Here is a 17,786-nt window from a genome sequence, read left to right on the forward strand (position 1 = left end):
CTGCCCATAGGCGTAGCCATACTTTTTTTCTGCCTAGTGTCCTACTCATGTAGAGGGGAGTATAACCCCAATGGTTAAGAAGGAGCTATGTACGTCAATGAACAAAAGGGAAAAAAAGTTCAAAACAAGTAAGTTTGATATATTTTCATATCTATTCACTAATGCTAGCAGCATGAGGATTAAAAATAATTAATGTTGATTAGGAGAGTGAAGTTCCACTTTAACATTGCAGTAAACCCCCAAGGCCAGTCACGTGGCTTTGATGGGGTAGATGACCAGATTCTCTTTCCAGCTTTTTCTTTCCCTTCATTCAGAATAGCACTCTGGACTGAAAAGCCAGCAAAGCACAATACAAACAGCACACAAATATCTCCAAACCATTTACTTACACACATCAAAGGTTCTTCAGTCATTCTTCCCAGGTACTTCTTCTGCTGCGCCTCATTTCCGGCTATTATCACTGGCATTTGCTGTAAAAATGAACACATTTGTCACCATCTCTGAATACAATGTTCTTTCAGGGTTTCAGAGTGCTAACAGCAAACCATGTAATCATACTACGTCCTCTGTGTAAAAAGCATCCCTGAGTGTACTAACCATATTCTTCCTTTGTCTCCGCTGCATTAGCTGATTAGTTACTATGGCCAAAAGAACATTTACTTTTAGAATAATACTTGGGCTCGTACAAAAAAAGGTGTCAGGAGGAAGAATGCCTGTTACCCACGACAGTAAAATCGTCCTTTTATGCTCCCATGTGGCCATAAAATCATGAAAAGGTACATTCTATTTGGGCACCAAGATTTGTTCTTAGATACATTTCTGCACAAGTCCAGCTTTCATACACTGCTCAAAAAAAAAAAAATGAAAGGAAAATTTTTAATCAGAGTATAGCATCAAGTCAACTAAACTCCTGGGATATTGATCTGGTCAGTTAAGTAGAAGAGGGGGTTGTTAATCAGTTTCAGCTGCTTTGGTGTTAATGAAATTAACAACAGGTGCACTAGAAGGGCAACAATGAGAAAACCTCCAAAACAGGAATGGATTTACAGGTAGAGGCCACTGACCTTTTTTTTTCTCTACTCATCTTTTTACTAGTCTTGCATTTGGCTAGGGTAAGTGTCACTACTGGTAGCATGAGGCGATACCTGGACCCTATAGAGGTTGCACAGGCAGTCCAATTCCTCCAGGATGGCACATCAATACGTGCCATTGCCAGAAGGTTTGCTGTGTCTCCCAGTACAGTCTCAAGAGCATGGAGGAGATTCCTGGAGACAGGCAGTTACTCTAGGGGAGCTGGACAGGGCCATAGAAAGTCCTTAATCCATCAGTAGGACCGGTATCTGCTCTTTTATGCAAGGAGGAACAGGATGATCACTGCCAGAGCCCTAAAAAATTACCTCCAGCAGGCCACTGGTGTGAATGTCTCCGACCAAACAATCCGAAACAGACTTCATGAGGGTGGCCTGAGGGCCCGATGTCCTCTAGTGGGCCCTGTGCTCACTGCCCGGCACCGTGGAGCTTGATTGGCATTTGCCATTGAACACCAGAATTGGCAGGTCTGCCACTGGCACCCTGTGCTTTTCACAGATGAGAGCAGGTTCACCCTGAGCACATGTGACAGATGTTAAAGGGTCAGGAGAAGCCGTAGAGGATGTTATTGTGACGGGGGTCACTTTGGTTGGGGGGCCCGTGGAACACAACTTAACCTTAGAGAGGTTTGGAAGTCCCTCTCCAAGCCTCCTAGGCCCCTCTTAGGGACAGGTACTTAATGAACACTGAGAATATGGTTTGGATTACTTCAAATGGGACAGTAATATTTATCAACCATACATCTCAAGAAACATATGAAGACTGCTTCACACAGTCAGACTCGTAGCAAAGGCTAGTATCAGCTCAACCACCTGTCTTCCCCACATTGTTGAATATTCTTATTTACTCACCTATCTACTGAGGGTTCTGCGTTTACACTTATGATAATGTATATTGTACTTCAGGAGCTTGAGGACAGCGGTTTGCTAGTTAATTGGCTCAGGTTGATTGAATCACTGTCATCTGCGAGTTACTGGTGTAAAAGTAGAATACTGTTTGTGTTGGTGGTTCCTTAGATAATTAATTCAGGTTAATTATATTTCTGTATACAATTTAATCTGGATAGGATAATGTGATCAGGCACCTGACCTGGTGGGGTAATCTGATCAGGAGGGGGATGTCTGGTTTGGTGGTGGGTCAGTGATGGTCTGAGGAGGTATATCCATGGAGGGACGAATAGACCTCTACAGGCTAGACAATTGCACCTTGACTGCCATTGGGTCACTGGTACAGTGGGTCCTAGGTTCCTCCTGGCCTCATGTGGCGAGAGTATGCAGCCAGTTTCTGGAGGATGAAGAAATTGATACCATTGAATGGCCCCCATGCTTGCCTGATCTAAATCCAATAGAACACCTCTGGGACATTATCTTTTGAAAAGATATAATAAAATATTTACAAAAATGTGAGGGGTGTACTCACTTTTTGAGATACTGTATATGTGTATGTGGATTGGCTGCTAACGGGGAGGGGGTGTAGTCCCACAGTGTATATCTCTTTGTGCTTGTGTATGAATAAACAGTTCTTATCCTGGAAGGTTCCAAAACAATACAAGCTAAGTTGTTGGCTAGCTTTGTATGAGGGTGGCTGGAAAACCTGATATCTATGTTTAGGACAGGGAGGAACCCGTATACTGACGGAAGTCCACAAGTACAGTGTGGGTTGCAGTTCCGTTACAGACGCTATCCCTGTTCAAATGTCCCCGACACAGGAAGAGGAAACTAAGGAGGAAGAAGAGGAGCTTTGGCATCCCCACGAGGATTCAGTTGTCTCCAGCATCTACTAGACTAAGGGAAAATGGCCCCTGTGACATCATCCAGCTACACAAATATGGCCGCCAACCAGGGACCAGCCAGACTAAGGGAAAATGGCCACCATCAGGTACAAACACTGAAGCATGCTGCCAGGATCTTTCCTGCATCCTCTGCAACACTGCACCCTCTGAAAGGGAACCCCCCCCCCCCCCAAGGTATGACACGTTTAGGGGAGACTTTGCTGTGCACTGGTCTGTGCACTAGGACCCCCCTGCACTATACCTATACTGCAATCAGCAGGGCATGCACCTAGGGGTTTCCAACACTGGGACCTGGGACTGAATGCATGAAGATAAAAAAAACCTTCTGACTTTAGAACTCCTTTAAAAATTACCTTTCCTTTTTAGTCTGCAAAGCTGTCATTTTCTGTAAAATGCATGGACTATGGCTACCTGGAGGTGTTCCGTACACAGATGGAGTACAGAATGCCTCCCAGAAATGTAATTTCCTGTTTGTGTGATTGGCTCACTGATTTTCCCCAGAGGTCTACACTAAGATACAGGTCAGCTGTTTGGCATCCCCTTCAACAAAAAAAAAAAAAAAGTAATTTTTGCCGAGATACTCCCAAAGGGAAGTCAAGTCTAAAGTGATGCAGATCCTGCCATTTTACAATTGTACATATAGCCAGAAAAAGACCTGGAGCTCCCCAATGCCCTTAAAGCGGAAGTATCGCCGATTTTTACCTTTTACCTACAGGTAAGCCTATAATAAGGCTTACCTGTAGGTATAATTAATATCTCCTAAACCTGCAAGGTTTAGGAGATATTCGCCCTGCATGCAGCCGCTCTGTGGCGGCGCATGTGCTCTGAAGGTCCGGCTCTTTGCCGGCTCCTTGCCGGATAGTAAAAATCTGCGAGCATGCGCGGGAGTGATGTCATCGCGGCTCCAGCCACTCGCAGCGCCGGAGCTGCAGAAATCGGAAGAGACGCCGAGGGAACATGACAGCTTCCTCAGTGGTGCCCAGGCGACTGTGTTGGGGCTTCATTTTAAGGTATTTTATAATGAGCTAGTATGCAATGCATACTAGCTCATTATGCCTTTATCCTGCAGGGTTGTTTTTTTTTTTTTGGTGAGGATACAACCACTTAGAGTTCAGAGAACTCCAATATGCAAGCGGTGACGTCAGATGCTTCGATTTATTGCTGTGACAAATAAAACAGTGAGTCATGAGAGATGTCAGGGTGAAGTGCGACTTCAGGCAATGCTTTAACCCTGCCACCTCTAGCTACCTGCCGGCTGCCAAGTACGATTGCCAGATGTTTAAAGTGATCCTATAGCTTCGTGTTTTTTTTTTTTTGTTTCTAAAAATAACAAACATGTTAGGCCTCTTGCACACTAAAATACAGCCCATTTATTGTAAGGTGCCTTTGCACACAGGCGCATAAATGAGCACCGTGCATTCTTCAGTAAAAACAAAATAGAAAAAAATCTGCATTTTTGGGCAGTAATTTATGTCTCATGCGTGCAAATGCGCAAAAATGTGCGCAAATGTCCATTTACATAATGCACAAAACAAGAACATGAGAATACGCTTCCACGCATTTGTGCAAAACTGCACGAATGCATATGCGAGAAAATACGCATATACATTTTTTAAAAAAACAGATGAAAAAGTAGATGCTCAAACAGGAGTATCGTGTGCAAGAGGCCTTACACTTGCCTCCTCTGTGTAATGGTTTTGCACAGAGCAGCTCCGATCCTCTTCTTTTGGGGTCCCCCGCTGAAGCTCCTGGCTCCTCCCCCTCGAGCAGTGCCCCCATAGCAAGCCGCTTGCCCTGGAGGCTCCGCTACATGCTCGCTCCAGAGTTGCTGCTTTATGCGTCCATAAGACACAGAGCAGTGGCTCAGCTCGCCGAGTGTCCAATGGGCTCCCGCTGTGGTCTCAGCCAATGAGGAGGGAGAGTCCAAGGACACCAGAGGCTATCGTGAACATTACACAGGGAGTCTGTGGCTAGAATTAGGTCTCTCACTCTGATATTAACGACGTGTGGTGCGATTGCCGTTTACATATTAGTTTGGGACCTACGTGCACTGAGGCTCTCTAAATCTTTTAAAATTGTATTACTTTTTTTTTTTTTTAAATAAAATTACACTGTACCTTTCATTTGATGTCATGGAACATGACAGATCCTCCTTACTGAGAGATCTGGGGTCTATTAGATCACAAATCTGTCCTCTGCCCTCCCAAGTATCAGATCAATCCGAGATCGGTTTGACAGATGCTTTTACAAGCTGGTAACAGCTTGTCAACAACAAACCGAAACCTGAAGTGACGAAATCCTTGTCAGGTTTCTAACATCACAAATAGGGGTTGGGTACTGATGTACCTTCCTCCCCTCCCATAGCTTCACAGATCCGGTGGTGGTGATACCGGGCTTCATGGTCGCTCTGGAGAGGCTGGTAAAGGCGTAAGGCAGCGGCCTGTAAAAGTGATCCAGCAGCTCTATAGCCACTTTGAGCTCTCTTTAGAGGCGCACTGAAAGGAAAATTTGGTGTCTAAACCAAAAATTTAGGATGCACTTAACCGAAAACATACGTTTTTTAAAAAAAAAAAAGAAATAAATTATATATATATATATATGTGTGTGTGTATGTATATATATTTCTATTCTAGTCAACATTTTATTTGTCCCCCATAATCGGCACCTTTTAGCGCAAGAAAAGCTCAAGAAAAATGCATCCCTTTAAGTTCTATGTATGTCTTCACACTGGTTCCGTTGTGCTTCCATTGTGGTGGTAAAAATTTAGCTTGCTGCATTTTTGGTCAGGTAAAAAAAAAAAAAAAAAAGAAAGACACCAAAACTGCACCTCCCTGTTGAAATGCATTGAAAAAGCATCAATAAGCACAGTAAAATTGTGATAAAATCTCAGCAAAATCACATGCGTTTTCAGCGCCATTATTGACACTTTTTTCTCTAATCAGCAAAATGTCGAAAACATCATTTTTAGCCGATATGTTTAAGCTGCCGAAATTTCAGTGCAACTCTATCACTTTTACTTTGTAGGAAATTGGCTACTCAAAAAAAAGATGATGAATGGATGATGATATCTCGAGCATCGTTACAGCTGCAGTGATACCCGAGAGATCGCCCTTCCCATCCAAGGATCTATATACTGTATAGTGTTAAAGTGGAAGTTTAAAAATGAGACTGCCTAAAAACACGGCTTCCCCCTCCTTCTACCTGTGCTGTACTGTATACTGTAATTGAAAGAAATGTTTGCAGACATGTTTTCTTTAATCCACTTTCAATCGTGAGATGCAGAAGCTCCGTCTCCCGTGTCAGGGAACATGCGACAATGGGGCTCAACCTGCCAGAGCTTTGACTTCACCCGCTGACTTCCACTGCCGCTTTGTTGCCAGGACTCCCTCCTCTCCTCTGCAGCAGCCACTGACACAGGGGAGTCGCTCCTTCTGCCTCCCATGACTACACCGAAGCAGATTCCAGAAAATGTAATTAGATACATCTCTTCTACAAACAGTTAATAGCATAGGAGGAGGAGGACAGGATACAATGTACAAAGCAGTATCCTCCCCTAGCTGCCCTAAAAATGGCACTGCAACAATATAAAACCCACCACTTACCACTCCTTCATTGCGCTTTTGTATGGAGTGATACTCGGGGGGGATTTAATAAAACCGATGCACGCATATTCATGAAGTTAGCAGCTGATTGGTTACCATGCACAGCTGCACCAAATTCTGTGTGCACCAGTTTTAGTAAATCCCCCCCCACCCCATGTCTCATTTCCAGTGCTAAACCTGTCTCAGATCTGTGCATAACTGTCTGTTTGTTGCCAGGATTCTAGCTGCAGGAGTCACTAATACACACACAAAAAAAACTGTTGGATTTACTTTGCCAAATAAGAGACATCCCTCAGGGTGCAGTATTACATATTAATGCATTTTGGTTCATGTGCACTTCAAGTTCAGTATATAAAAAAGGAAAGCAGAAAGCCCATGTGACACCATAAAACAAAACACCACTGCTTGAGTTTAAAGCTGAAGTTTATTCTTTCCTGGTTCCCCCTCCCTTTCTTTTTTCATTACATACCTCAGTGGTGTCATTGCAGGTCTCTCTGTCTATGCAATGGAGGCAGATCGTGGGTGGTGGGAGGGGCCAGAAGGGTGCTGTACGTGGCTTCCTGAAAACAGGAAGCTGCGGCAACACCCACATGTAAAGCTGAGCCTCCATGATTGAAAAACATGAAATCCAATAAATGGATTGGATTTTAGTTCTTGGAATGGGCCAGGGACTGTAACGCTGGTGAGGGAAGAGCTAGATAATGCTGGATGGCCAGCTAGGAAATTAGAGGGTCTCTACCTGACTTGCTGCAGCTTCTAATGCACACTGTGAGACACCCACAGTGTGCAAACAAATCAGAGTAAGCTATTTCAGTGCAGGAGAGGAGCCGGTACAAGTGTGATGGTATGGCTGGAGATCAGTTTTAACTCTTCACATACTCACCCCCAGGGAGTTGGCCTCTATGGCAGTCTGAATACCAGTACATCCATAGGCAATTTCCTCAGTAATCAGACAGGTGTCAAAGATGCCCAGGTTCAGGCCACCTGTGGGAAGACCATACATACATGAACAGAGGAGACAATCAAAACTGGCACCACAACATGTAACACTAATCAGCAAGAGGTTATTATGGTACACGAGAACATAGAACGATTGTAAATTTGTTCATAGCTTCATCTGTACTCTGTCAGCTCGCTCACTTTTATACACTACATGTCCCATTTTCAACACATTTCTAATGGCCAATGCAACAGCTTGTCACAGTTATGGACCAATAGGAATCAAGCAAACCTCAACATTACCGGAAGTGCCAGAACAGCTCAGCAGATGCCCAGTGGTGTATTTTGGTTTTGTGCTGCCCTAGGCAAGACTAAAATTGGGCGCCCTCCCCATGTAAATTTTCCCCACTCCTTTTTTAACGGATGTGCCTTCCTCCAAAATTGAAGGACTACAAGTCCCAGCATGAACCCCTGAGATCTTACGAGAGGGGGGGGTGAGAGGGGGTTGGTGAGAGGGGGATGGGTGAGGGAGGGAGAGAGAGGGGGGATGAAAGAGATAGAGAGGGGTTGGGTGAGGGAGGGAGAGATAGAGAGGGGTTGGGTGAGGGAGGGAGGGAGAGAGAGAGAGAGGGGTTGGGTGAGGGAGGGAAAGAGAGAGGGGGATGAGAGAGTGGGGGTGAGCGAGAGCGCGAGAGAGAGTGGGGGTGAGCGAGAGCGCGAGAGAGAGTGGGGGTGAGCGAGAGCGCGAGAGAGAGTGGGGGTGAGCGAGAGCGCGAGAGAGAGTGGGGGTGAGCGAGAGCGCGAGAGAGAGTGGGGGTGAGCGAGAGCGCGAGAGAGAGTGGGGGTGAGCGAGAGCGCGAGAGAGAGTGGGGGTGAGCGAGAGCGCGAGAGAGAGTGGGGGTGAGCGAGAGCGCGAGAGAGAGTGGGGGTGAGCGAGAGCGCGAGAGAGAGTGGGGGTGAGCGAGAGCGCGAGAGAGAGTGGGGGTGAGCGAGAGCGCGAGAGAGAGTGGGGGTGAGCGAGAGCGCGAGAGAGAGTGGGGGTGAGCGAGAGCGCGAGAGAGAGTGGGGGTGAGCGAGAGCGCGAGAGAGAGCGAGAGGGGGTGAGCGAGAGCGCGAGAGAGAGCGAGAGGGGGTGAGCAAGAGCGAGAGGGGGTGAGCAAGAGCGAGAGGGGGTGAGCAAGAGCGAGAGGGGGTGAGCAAGAGCGAGAGGGGGTGAGCAAGAGCGAGAGGGGGTGAGCAAGAGCGAGAGGGGGTGAGCAAGAGCGAGAGGGGGTGAGCAAGAGCGAGAGAGAGAGTGGGGGTGAGCAAGAGCGAGAGAGAGAGTGGGGGTGAGCAAGAGCGAGAGAGAGAGTGGGGGTGAGCAAGAGCGAGAGAGAGAGTGGGGGTGAGAGAGAGCGAGAGAGAGAGTGGGGGTGAGAGAGAGCGAGAGAGAGAGTGGGGGTGAGAGAGAGCGAGAGAGAGAGTGGGGGTGAGCGAGAGCGCGAGAGAGAGTGGGGGTGAGCGAGAGCGCGAGAGAGAGTGGGGGTGAGCGAGAGCGCGAGAGAGAGTGGGGGTGAGCGAGAGCGCGAGAGAGAGCGAGAGGGGGTGAGCGAGAGCGAGAGAGAGAGTGGGGGTGAGAGAGAGCGAGAGAGAGAGTGGGGGTGAGAGAGAGTGGGGGGTGAGAGAGAGCGAGAGAGAGAGTGGGGGTGAGAGAGAGAGTGAGGGGGGGGTGAGAGATGGGGATGAGAGATGGAGAGGAGAGAGAGAGGGGGTGAGAAAGAGAGGGAGGGAGAGAGAGAGGAGGGGTGAGAGAGTGAGAAAGGGGGGTGAGAGAGGTGGTTCTAGCAACCAGTGGCCAATAGAGTCTAAGGTGGTGGGGGGTGGCTTTTTTGCTGCCCCCTGCAAAGTGCTGCCCTAGGCCTGGGCCTTGTTGGCCTAGGCCAAAATACAGCACTGCAGATCCCTGCACTCTATAGAGGACAGCAGCTTTTTGGAGGGTTGTGTTTTTTTTTTTTTTTTATTTGGGACGCTTGTTATCTCAAACGCCTAAGGTCCTAGCCATCACTTTTTCATTTTAAGTGGTGGCTTTATATGCGAGTTTGTTTTTTTACTGTTATTTGTTTTTATACCAGATGTACACTGCATTTTGTACCAGTGTTACATTATATATATATATATATTTTATTAAATTAATCCTATTTCATACTACACCATGAGCCTCTCCTATTTCTTTGCAAATTTAACCCTTGCATGATGTGCTGAGTTTATCATCGCACTGGAGGTTACCCATGAGGCCGGAGGTTGCTGACTGTATTGATGTCCCTGGAAATCTTGAGACTGGTCGCACAACACTCGTTTGCTTTCCTATAATCTAAACAGCATTTGGCTCTGGTGAGTTTGCATTTCATTCGTTCTTGGTGCTGGAGACGAATCATTTTCCTTCTCATCGTTTGTTTGTACTGGTTCACTGGATCACACCCACTGAATATTGTCACATCAATTATATGAACTTTCATCACGAGAAACGTCATATAATCTATATTGTTTATTTGAGAAAGTTTTTTTAATTTGTTTAATAGTTTTCTTTTTGTTCATATTTTTGTGTATGTATATTTTACACTTTTCTTGCTAGTTGCTGTTTTTTATCATGAGCGCTGATTCACTTTCTATATAATTTATCTGCTCTAGGGGCACCACTGCATGCTCACTCCCAAGCTGTTGCTCTACGCATCCATAGGACACAAAGCTGGGGCACGCCCCTCCCCCCTTCACTATCACCTCATTGGATCACTGGCCGTGATTGACAGCAGTGGGAGCCAGTGGGCTCCCGCTGCTGTCTCAGCCAATGAGGAAAGAGTCCCGGGACAGCCGAGGCTATTGTAAACATCACTGGATCGGAGCGAGCTCAGGTGAGGATTGGGGGGGACGGATGCTGCACACAAAGTTTTTTACCTTAATGCATAGAAGCATGAAGGAAAAAAAACTTCAGCCTTTAGAACCACTTTAAAAAAACTATGGGCAAAAAAAAAAGTTTTCCCTGGCAGTGGGGCTGTGCCTGCTCTACAAGGGTTAACTGCTCGTTTTGTCCAGGGGAGAGCAGACAGTCTATACTCACCTGATCCTCCATTCCACCTATGAACACCACTCACCCGTGATGCAGCGGTGGACTGTTCCTGACGTCCCGAGCAGGTCTATGGGCTTGATGACGTTAGGAACAGTCCTCCGCAAAAGGCCACTAGACTGGGGAAGGGGGGCAGGACCAGCAGGGACCAGTCTTGTGTGGGAAAGATTGGAGGATCAGGTAAGTATATCTCCATTTAAATCTGATCAGGTCACATGATCCTGCAGCTCCAGTCCTCCTGTGTAAGGGAGTACTCCACAATGACTGTAAATTTCCAAAAACCTAGACATCACCTATAGGCTCCCGTGGTCCAGCCATTGTTGCCACTCCCTTTTGTCCCCTGCAGCAGCTGCTGACTAGCACAAGGGAGCTGGAGCTGAAGGATCACATTACTAGACCTGAGCAGATTAAAAAAGGTAGGAACACAGATCTTTTTTGATACAGAGGAAATGCAGGATAGGTAGGAGGAGGGGGAAGGGAATGTTTTTAGGAAAGGTTTGTGTTGGCCTTTTTGTTCCACTTTAAAGTGGAAGTAAACTCCCTCGGGTGATTTTTACCTATAGGTGCAGTAAATATCTCTTAAACATGCACCGTTTAGGAGATATTTACTTGTGAAGACGCCAGTGACTAACTGCATATCCGTGCTGTTCCTTCAGAGCCCTGTGCCGTGAACAGCGGCTCCCACACGCATGCAAAGGAGTGATGTCACTGCAGCTCGTCCAAAGGACCGGAGCCCGCCAACCTGGAAGGCAGACTGGTCAAAGATGGAAGCCCTGTCAGGGTTGACAGTGCGCCGCTGGAGGGCTTCGTTTTAAAGTAAGTTTCACATAATGAGCTAGTATGCGATGCACACTAGCACATTAACCATTGCCTTGGAGGAGGATATTTTTTTTTCTTTACCGAGTTTATTACCGATTTAAAGCAGGGGTCTCCAAACTTTCTAAAGAAAGGGCCAGTTTATTGTCCTTCAGATTTTAGAGGGCTGGACTGTGGCCAGCTGGAGTGGAAATTTTCCTGGCATCAGGGGGAGTAGACCTCACCACATTTGCTATTAGGGGGAGGAGTGGTGTCCTATTGTTGGTATCATTGGAAGGGATAGTGCCCCATCGTTGGTGTCAGTGGGAGAAATGATGCCCCATCATTGCCATCAGATGGCAGAATAGTGTCTCGTATCAGTGGGAGGAATAGTGCCCCATCGTTGGTGTCAGTGGGAGAAATGATGCCCCATCATTGCCATCAGATGGTAGAATAGTGTCTCGTATCAGTGGGAGGAATAGTGCTCCATTGTTGGTGTCAGTGGGAGAAATGATGCCCCATCATTGCCGTCAGATGGCAAGTGGGAGGAATAGTGTCCCAACAGCTGGATAAAGGCAAGCAGAAGGCTGCATTTGGTGCTCAGGCCATAGTTTGGAGACCACTGCTTTAAAGGATTTGTTCACCTTTTGGGAAAAAATAATAAACGTACCCATTTTTGCAGGAAAAAAATATGTGCATTTATTATTTTTTTCCCTAAGGAGCCTGGAAAGTATTGCACATGTGATCAATGGATCAGGGTTGCAATGCCAGGCTCCTGCAAACAAGCACTGCAGCATTCAGCATGTACCTGCATCCGGGCTGACTGCTTTCATGCTGCAGGGCTTTTGAATGAACTACAAGGCTAACGATACTTGTAGTTCAATTGATTCACAGGAAACTGTGAATTATGTGGTTTTTGGGGGGGGGGGGGGGGGGGTGGAGCTTAAAACATTCCACCATCAGACAAGCATGAGACACAGTGTGTGATCTTACCGCAGCTTTCTGGAATATGTCCGTTCATCAGACCAAGTTCCCAGGCCCTCTTGATGAGTGGAACCGGATACTACGACAAAAGAGACAATTGCATTTAATAAAGACTGCAATTCTTTGTAATCTCTACAAGGAAAACAACGCAGCTCACCTCCCCGGTTCTGTCATAATGAGCGGCTTCCGGAACGACCTCTTCCCTGGCAAATTTCCGGGCTGTAGCCTGAAACTCTTTCTGCTGCTCGCTGAGCTCTGTGTAGACACAAAACACATCGGGGATTGTTCAGCAAAACAAAAAAGATATGCAAAGTGCAGTAACACACGGCAACAATTATAATTCCACTTCACTGCTAACCTCCATCTGAAAATGCAAGTTGCCTGGCTAATATTCACTGGCTCCCATACTTTTAGTCCTTATCCAGAACAAGTTTTCAGGAAAGTCAAAGAAAATTCAGAACGCCTAATATGCATATTTGTTCTGCATTAGCAACAAAGAGCTGAAGCTACAGAGTCAGCCTGATAGCCAGCTAACTAGTATTTTTAAAAGAAAGAACGCAATGGCAGAGTGTTTGGTATGTTCCTGTGTGCCACTCCTATTTTGTGAAGGTTAGTACAGCCAGGGATGAGACAAGGGGTGGGCAGGCGGGGTAGCTGCCCTGGGTGCAATGGTTTAGTGGAGGCGCCTTCCTTCTGTTGCAAGGCTGACAGGAGTAGTGAAAGTGGCAGTGATTTTAACAAGCAAGTGACTACTGGGTGTAGAATCCCCTAAGCTTGCACATCATCAGCGGGGGAGGGGGCGCAGTTTGGATTCTTTGTGCTGGGTGACCTTGTCCCGGGACTGAGTTCAGTCCTAGTTATATACTCCCAGCCTTAGATTCAGCATTTTGTTTCAGTTGCACCCTTGCTGCATAAGGATAACCTTAAATAAAAATATTTTTAAAAGTCAGCATGCAATAAAACTACACTGTATAATTGGGAAGTTACCAATTAGTGATGCACCGAAATTTCGGCAACCAAAATTTTCGGCCAAACATGGGCCTATCCCATTTCGACCAAAAATGGGTCATATATGCTGAAAATTAATGGCCGCCGCAGCAGCAGCAGCTTTCACTTTAAATTATATGGTGCATGACCGGCCGTGGCTGGCTCCCGAGACCCTCTGTTTGTACCTCCTCGCCCGCCCTGTGCTAGACTGGTTGCTAGAATCGCCAGCCGCCTGGTGTCTAGCAACCAGTGATGTCACAGTCCCGAGAGGAAAGCGAGCCCGGGAAGAGGATCCAGTATGCAGAGCGGAGGAGGATCTTCCTCGTCCTCCTCTGCGCCTAATTCTGACTCTCTGGCTCCACCCACTTCCTCCCTCCATCTTCTACTGTATGGCCGCTGCGGATAGGAAGGACAGGAGCAGAACCAGAGTCAACCTGCTATCTGTGGGGAGCAGTGAGTGACATCATATTATGGGTTAGGATGTGCATCATTGTTTCCCTATACTTAGCTACCCTCTGGCACTATACCTGTATAATACAGCTCTGAGACAAGACAGGTATATAGTGCCAGAAGCATCTATATACAGGCTGTAACTATTTTAAAATCATTTGGGGGGGGGGGGGGGGGAGTCGTCATTTTCGGTTTTCAGCCAAGGGCATCCTGAATTTTTGGTTTCTGTTTCGGCTCAGAATTTTCATTTCGGTGCATCCCTATTACCATTACTAATGCCTTCAACCTGTATTAAACCCAAAATCAAAAATGTAATATATTGCAGCTACCAATCATTAGATGTGGCTGCATTAGTTTTCCCTCTGTTTATACCTGGTGATCGTTTAATAACACACCTCGTGTATTACAGTGCCACCACTCTGGATGAAAGAGCACAGGGGTCACCTTTGGACAGCAGCAATGTAATCCAGGGTGAGAGGACTGTTAGATGAGCAAGCAGATTTAAATACACTAACACATTAAAGCCTATCTCCAGCTCACACAGCAGTTAAAGCAAACAGTTTTTATTCCTTTTGGGATAAAATGTTTTTCAAAAATAAACTTTGATCATTGTAAGCATCCCTGTCAATGGTAAATGGTTGGTCTCATCTCTGTAACTTCAATAGAGCTTATTCTTTTATGAAACAGAAGACTTACTGACTGGATCACAAGATGAAAACAGAAGAAAGAAAACCTAAAAAAGAAAATTTGCTTTTGGGTTTAATACCGCTTTAGGATCTTGTAGAGTCAGTAGATTGCAATGCTGTCCACCCAGAACGGGCCTTGGCAGGTTTGTTTTTTGCAATAAATTTAGGCCGGGTTCACACTAGAACAAATTGGATGGGGGTTTCCCTGCATCCAAATCGCATTACAGAGGAGTGTGCCTGGCTCTCAATGGAGCCGGTTCACACATTTCCGTGGTGGCTGAGGAGCGGATTGCACAGGGGTCCTGTGTGTCTCTGGCTCAGTTTCAGGTCCGAATTAAGGCAAATAATTAGGCCCGATTTGTCCCTGAAACGGAGAACAGGGATGCACCGGACCCCTGCTGTGAGCCGCATCTGTATTAAGTGTGAATCCAGCCTTAAAGTGTTTGTTACCCTAAAAAAAAAAAAGGAAGAAGAAAAAAAAAAAATGGATTCTGTTCCTTAACAGTATGAATAACAGCACAGTGCTTGTGCTGTGTAATTTGGTCCCCTGTATCATCTGAAATACTTGGTTGATCCTGCCTGGTTCTGCCCTCCCCCCTGTAAACTGACCATGGTTTATCATGGCTGCTGAGCCCTGACACTGTGGTCAGTTTACGTGCCTCCGTCATCCGCACCTCTCCTCTTCCCCTTCCCTGCTTGCCAGCTAGTGACAGTGCCCGCCTCTCCTGCTAAAATAACTTGTTAACTTTCAGGCAATCCCATCTTCCATAATGCTGGCTCCAATGTATATGCTTTATTAAATAAATGCATCTGTATGCCTTATTTCCTAGTGCTGATCGGCACTCACGTGACCGGCCGCGTCTCTCCACCTCTCCTCCCAACTGACGACAGTGTGGGATTCTCGGCCCTCCCACTGTAGCTGTCAGATCGAGAGAGGGGAGAGGCAGCCAATCAGCGCTAGGAAATAAGGTATATATAGGCATTTTTTTTTAATACAGCATATACAGTGGAGACATTATGGAAAATGGAATTGCCTGAAAATTAACAAGTGTGTTTACAACCACTTAGAGGAAAAACAGAGGCGGTCTGTTTTGTCTTAAAAGGAAAGATTTCCCTAAAGTGCAGGGCAAATCAACAGGTTCTCTTTAATGTAGACCTCTACGGAGGATTGTACTTTCCTTTCACATTTGCTTTAAGGTGAGCTAGGTGACCTATTGGGTGGGCTAGGTGACCAACCATTAAGGTGGGCTAGGTGACCAACCGTTAAGGTGGGCTAGGTGACCAACCGTTAAGGTGGGCTAGGTGACCAACCGTTAAGGTGGGCTAGGTGACCAACCGTTAAGGTGGGCTAGGTGACCAACCGTTAAGGTGGGCTAGGTGGCCTACCATTAAGGTGGGCTAGGTGGCCTACTATTAAGGTGAGCAGTGATTAGTACACATAGCAGTACCTTGTTAACTTTCAGGCAATCCCATCTTCCATAATGCTATCTCTCCACTGTATATGCTTTATTAAATAAATGCCTCTGTATGCCTTATTTCCTGGCGCTGATCGGCACACACGTGACCGGCCGCGTCTCTCCACCTCTCCTCCCAACTGACGACAGTGTGGGATTCTCGGCACCTCCCGCTGTAGCTGTCAGATCAAGAGAGGGGAGAGGCCAATCAGCGCTAGGAAATAAGGTATATATAGGCATTTTTTTTTAATACAGCATATACAGTGGAGACATTATGGAAAATGGAATTGCCTGAAAATTAACAAGTGTGTTTACAACCACTTAGAGGAAAAACATAGAGGCGGTCTGTTTTGTCTTAAAAGGAAAGATTTCCCTAAAGTGCAGGGCAAATCAACAGGTTCTCTTTAATGTAGACCTCTATGGAGGATTGTACTTTCCTTTCACATTTGCTTTAAGGTGAGCTAGGTGACCTATTGGGTGGGCTAGGTGACCTACTATTAAGGTGGGCTAGGTGACCAACCGTTAAGGTGGGCTAGGTGACCAACCGATAAGGTGGGCTAGGTGACCAACCGATAAGGTGGGCTAGGTGACCAACCGTTAAGGTGGGCTAGGTGACCAACCGTTAAGGTGGGCTAGGTGACCTACCGTTAAGGTGGGCTAGGTGACCTACCGTTAAGGTGGGCTAGGTGACCTACCGTTAAGGTGGGCTAGGTGACCTACCGTTAAGGTGGGCTAGGTGACCTACTATTAAGGTGGGCTAGGTGACCTATTATTAAGGTGGGCTAGGTGGCCTACTATTAAGGTGAGCTAGGTGACCTACTATTAAGGTGAGCAGTGATTAGTACACATAGCAGTACCTTGTTAACTTTCAGGCAATCCCATCTTCCATAATGCTATCTCTCCACTGTATATGCTTTATTAAATAAATAAATGCCTCTGTATGCCTTATTTCCTGGCGCTGATCGGCACACACGTGACCAGCCGCGTCTCTCCACCTCTCCTCCCAACTGATGACAGTGTGGGATTCTCGGCACCTCCCGTTGTAGCTGTCAGATCGAGAGAGGGGAGAGGCAGTCGATCGGCGCTAGGAAATAAGGTATACATAGGCATTTTTTTAATACAGCATATACAGTGGAGACATAACATTATGGAAAATGGAATTGCCTGAAAATTAACAAGTAGGTTTACAACCACTTAGAGAAAAACATAGAGGCGGTCTGTTTTGTCTTAAAAGGAAAGATTTCCCTAAAGTGCAGGGCTAATCAACAGGTTCTCTTTAATGTAAACCTCTACGGAGGATTATACTTTCCTTTCACATTGCTTTAAGGTGGGCTAGGTGACCTACTATTAAGGTGGGCTAGGTGACCTACCATTAAGGTGGGCTAGGTGACCTACCATTAAGGTGGGCTAGGTGACCTACCATTAAGGTGGGCTAGGTGACCTACCATTAAGGTGGGCTAGGTGACCTACCATTAAGGTGGGCTAGGTGACCTACCATTAAGGCGGGCTAGGTGACCTACCATTAAGGCGGGCTAGGTGACCTACCATTAAGGCGGGCTAGGTGACCTACCATTAAGGCGGGCTAGGTGACCTATTATTAAGGCGGGCTAGGTGACCTATTATTAAGGTGGGCTAGGTGACCTATTATTAAGGTGGGCTAGGTGACCTATTATTAAGGTGGGCTAGGTGACCTATTATTAAGGTGGGCTAGGTGACCTATTATTAAGGTGGGCTAGGTGACCTATTATTAAGGTGGGCAAGGTGACCTATTATTAAGGTGGGCTAGGTGGCCTACTATTAAGGTGAGCAGTGATTAGTACACATAGCAGTACCTTCTGAAACTTGTTTCACCAAGCACAATTACTTGTTTACAAGTCAGACTGGTTTCCCTGTAACATGGGATTATCT

At 46.4% G+C, this 17,786-nt stretch overlaps 1 protein-coding gene across 1 annotated transcript in view; it reads right to left on the reverse strand.

The window, feature by feature from the left end:
• Positions 1 to 17,786, reverse strand: part of ACADM (acyl-CoA dehydrogenase medium chain) — a 64,184-nt gene that overhangs the window by 28,906 nt on the left and 17,492 nt on the right. Inside the window, exons 3-6 of the mRNA XM_082266225.1 lie at positions 12,459 to 12,556; positions 12,311 to 12,380; positions 7,367 to 7,467; positions 390 to 470 (exon numbers count right to left, since the gene is read on the reverse strand). Coding sequence (XP_082122351.1) covers positions 390 to 470; positions 7,367 to 7,467; positions 12,311 to 12,380; positions 12,459 to 12,556 — 350 coding nt within the window. The remainder of the gene's footprint in view (positions 1 to 389; positions 471 to 7,366; positions 7,468 to 12,310; positions 12,381 to 12,458; positions 12,557 to 17,786) is intronic.

The sequence above is a fragment of the Pelophylax lessonae genome, assembly GCF_965119305.1.
Source record: "Pelophylax lessonae genome assembly, chromosome: 8".
Classification (NCBI taxonomy): domain Eukaryota; kingdom Metazoa; phylum Chordata; class Amphibia; order Anura; family Ranidae; genus Pelophylax; species Pelophylax lessonae.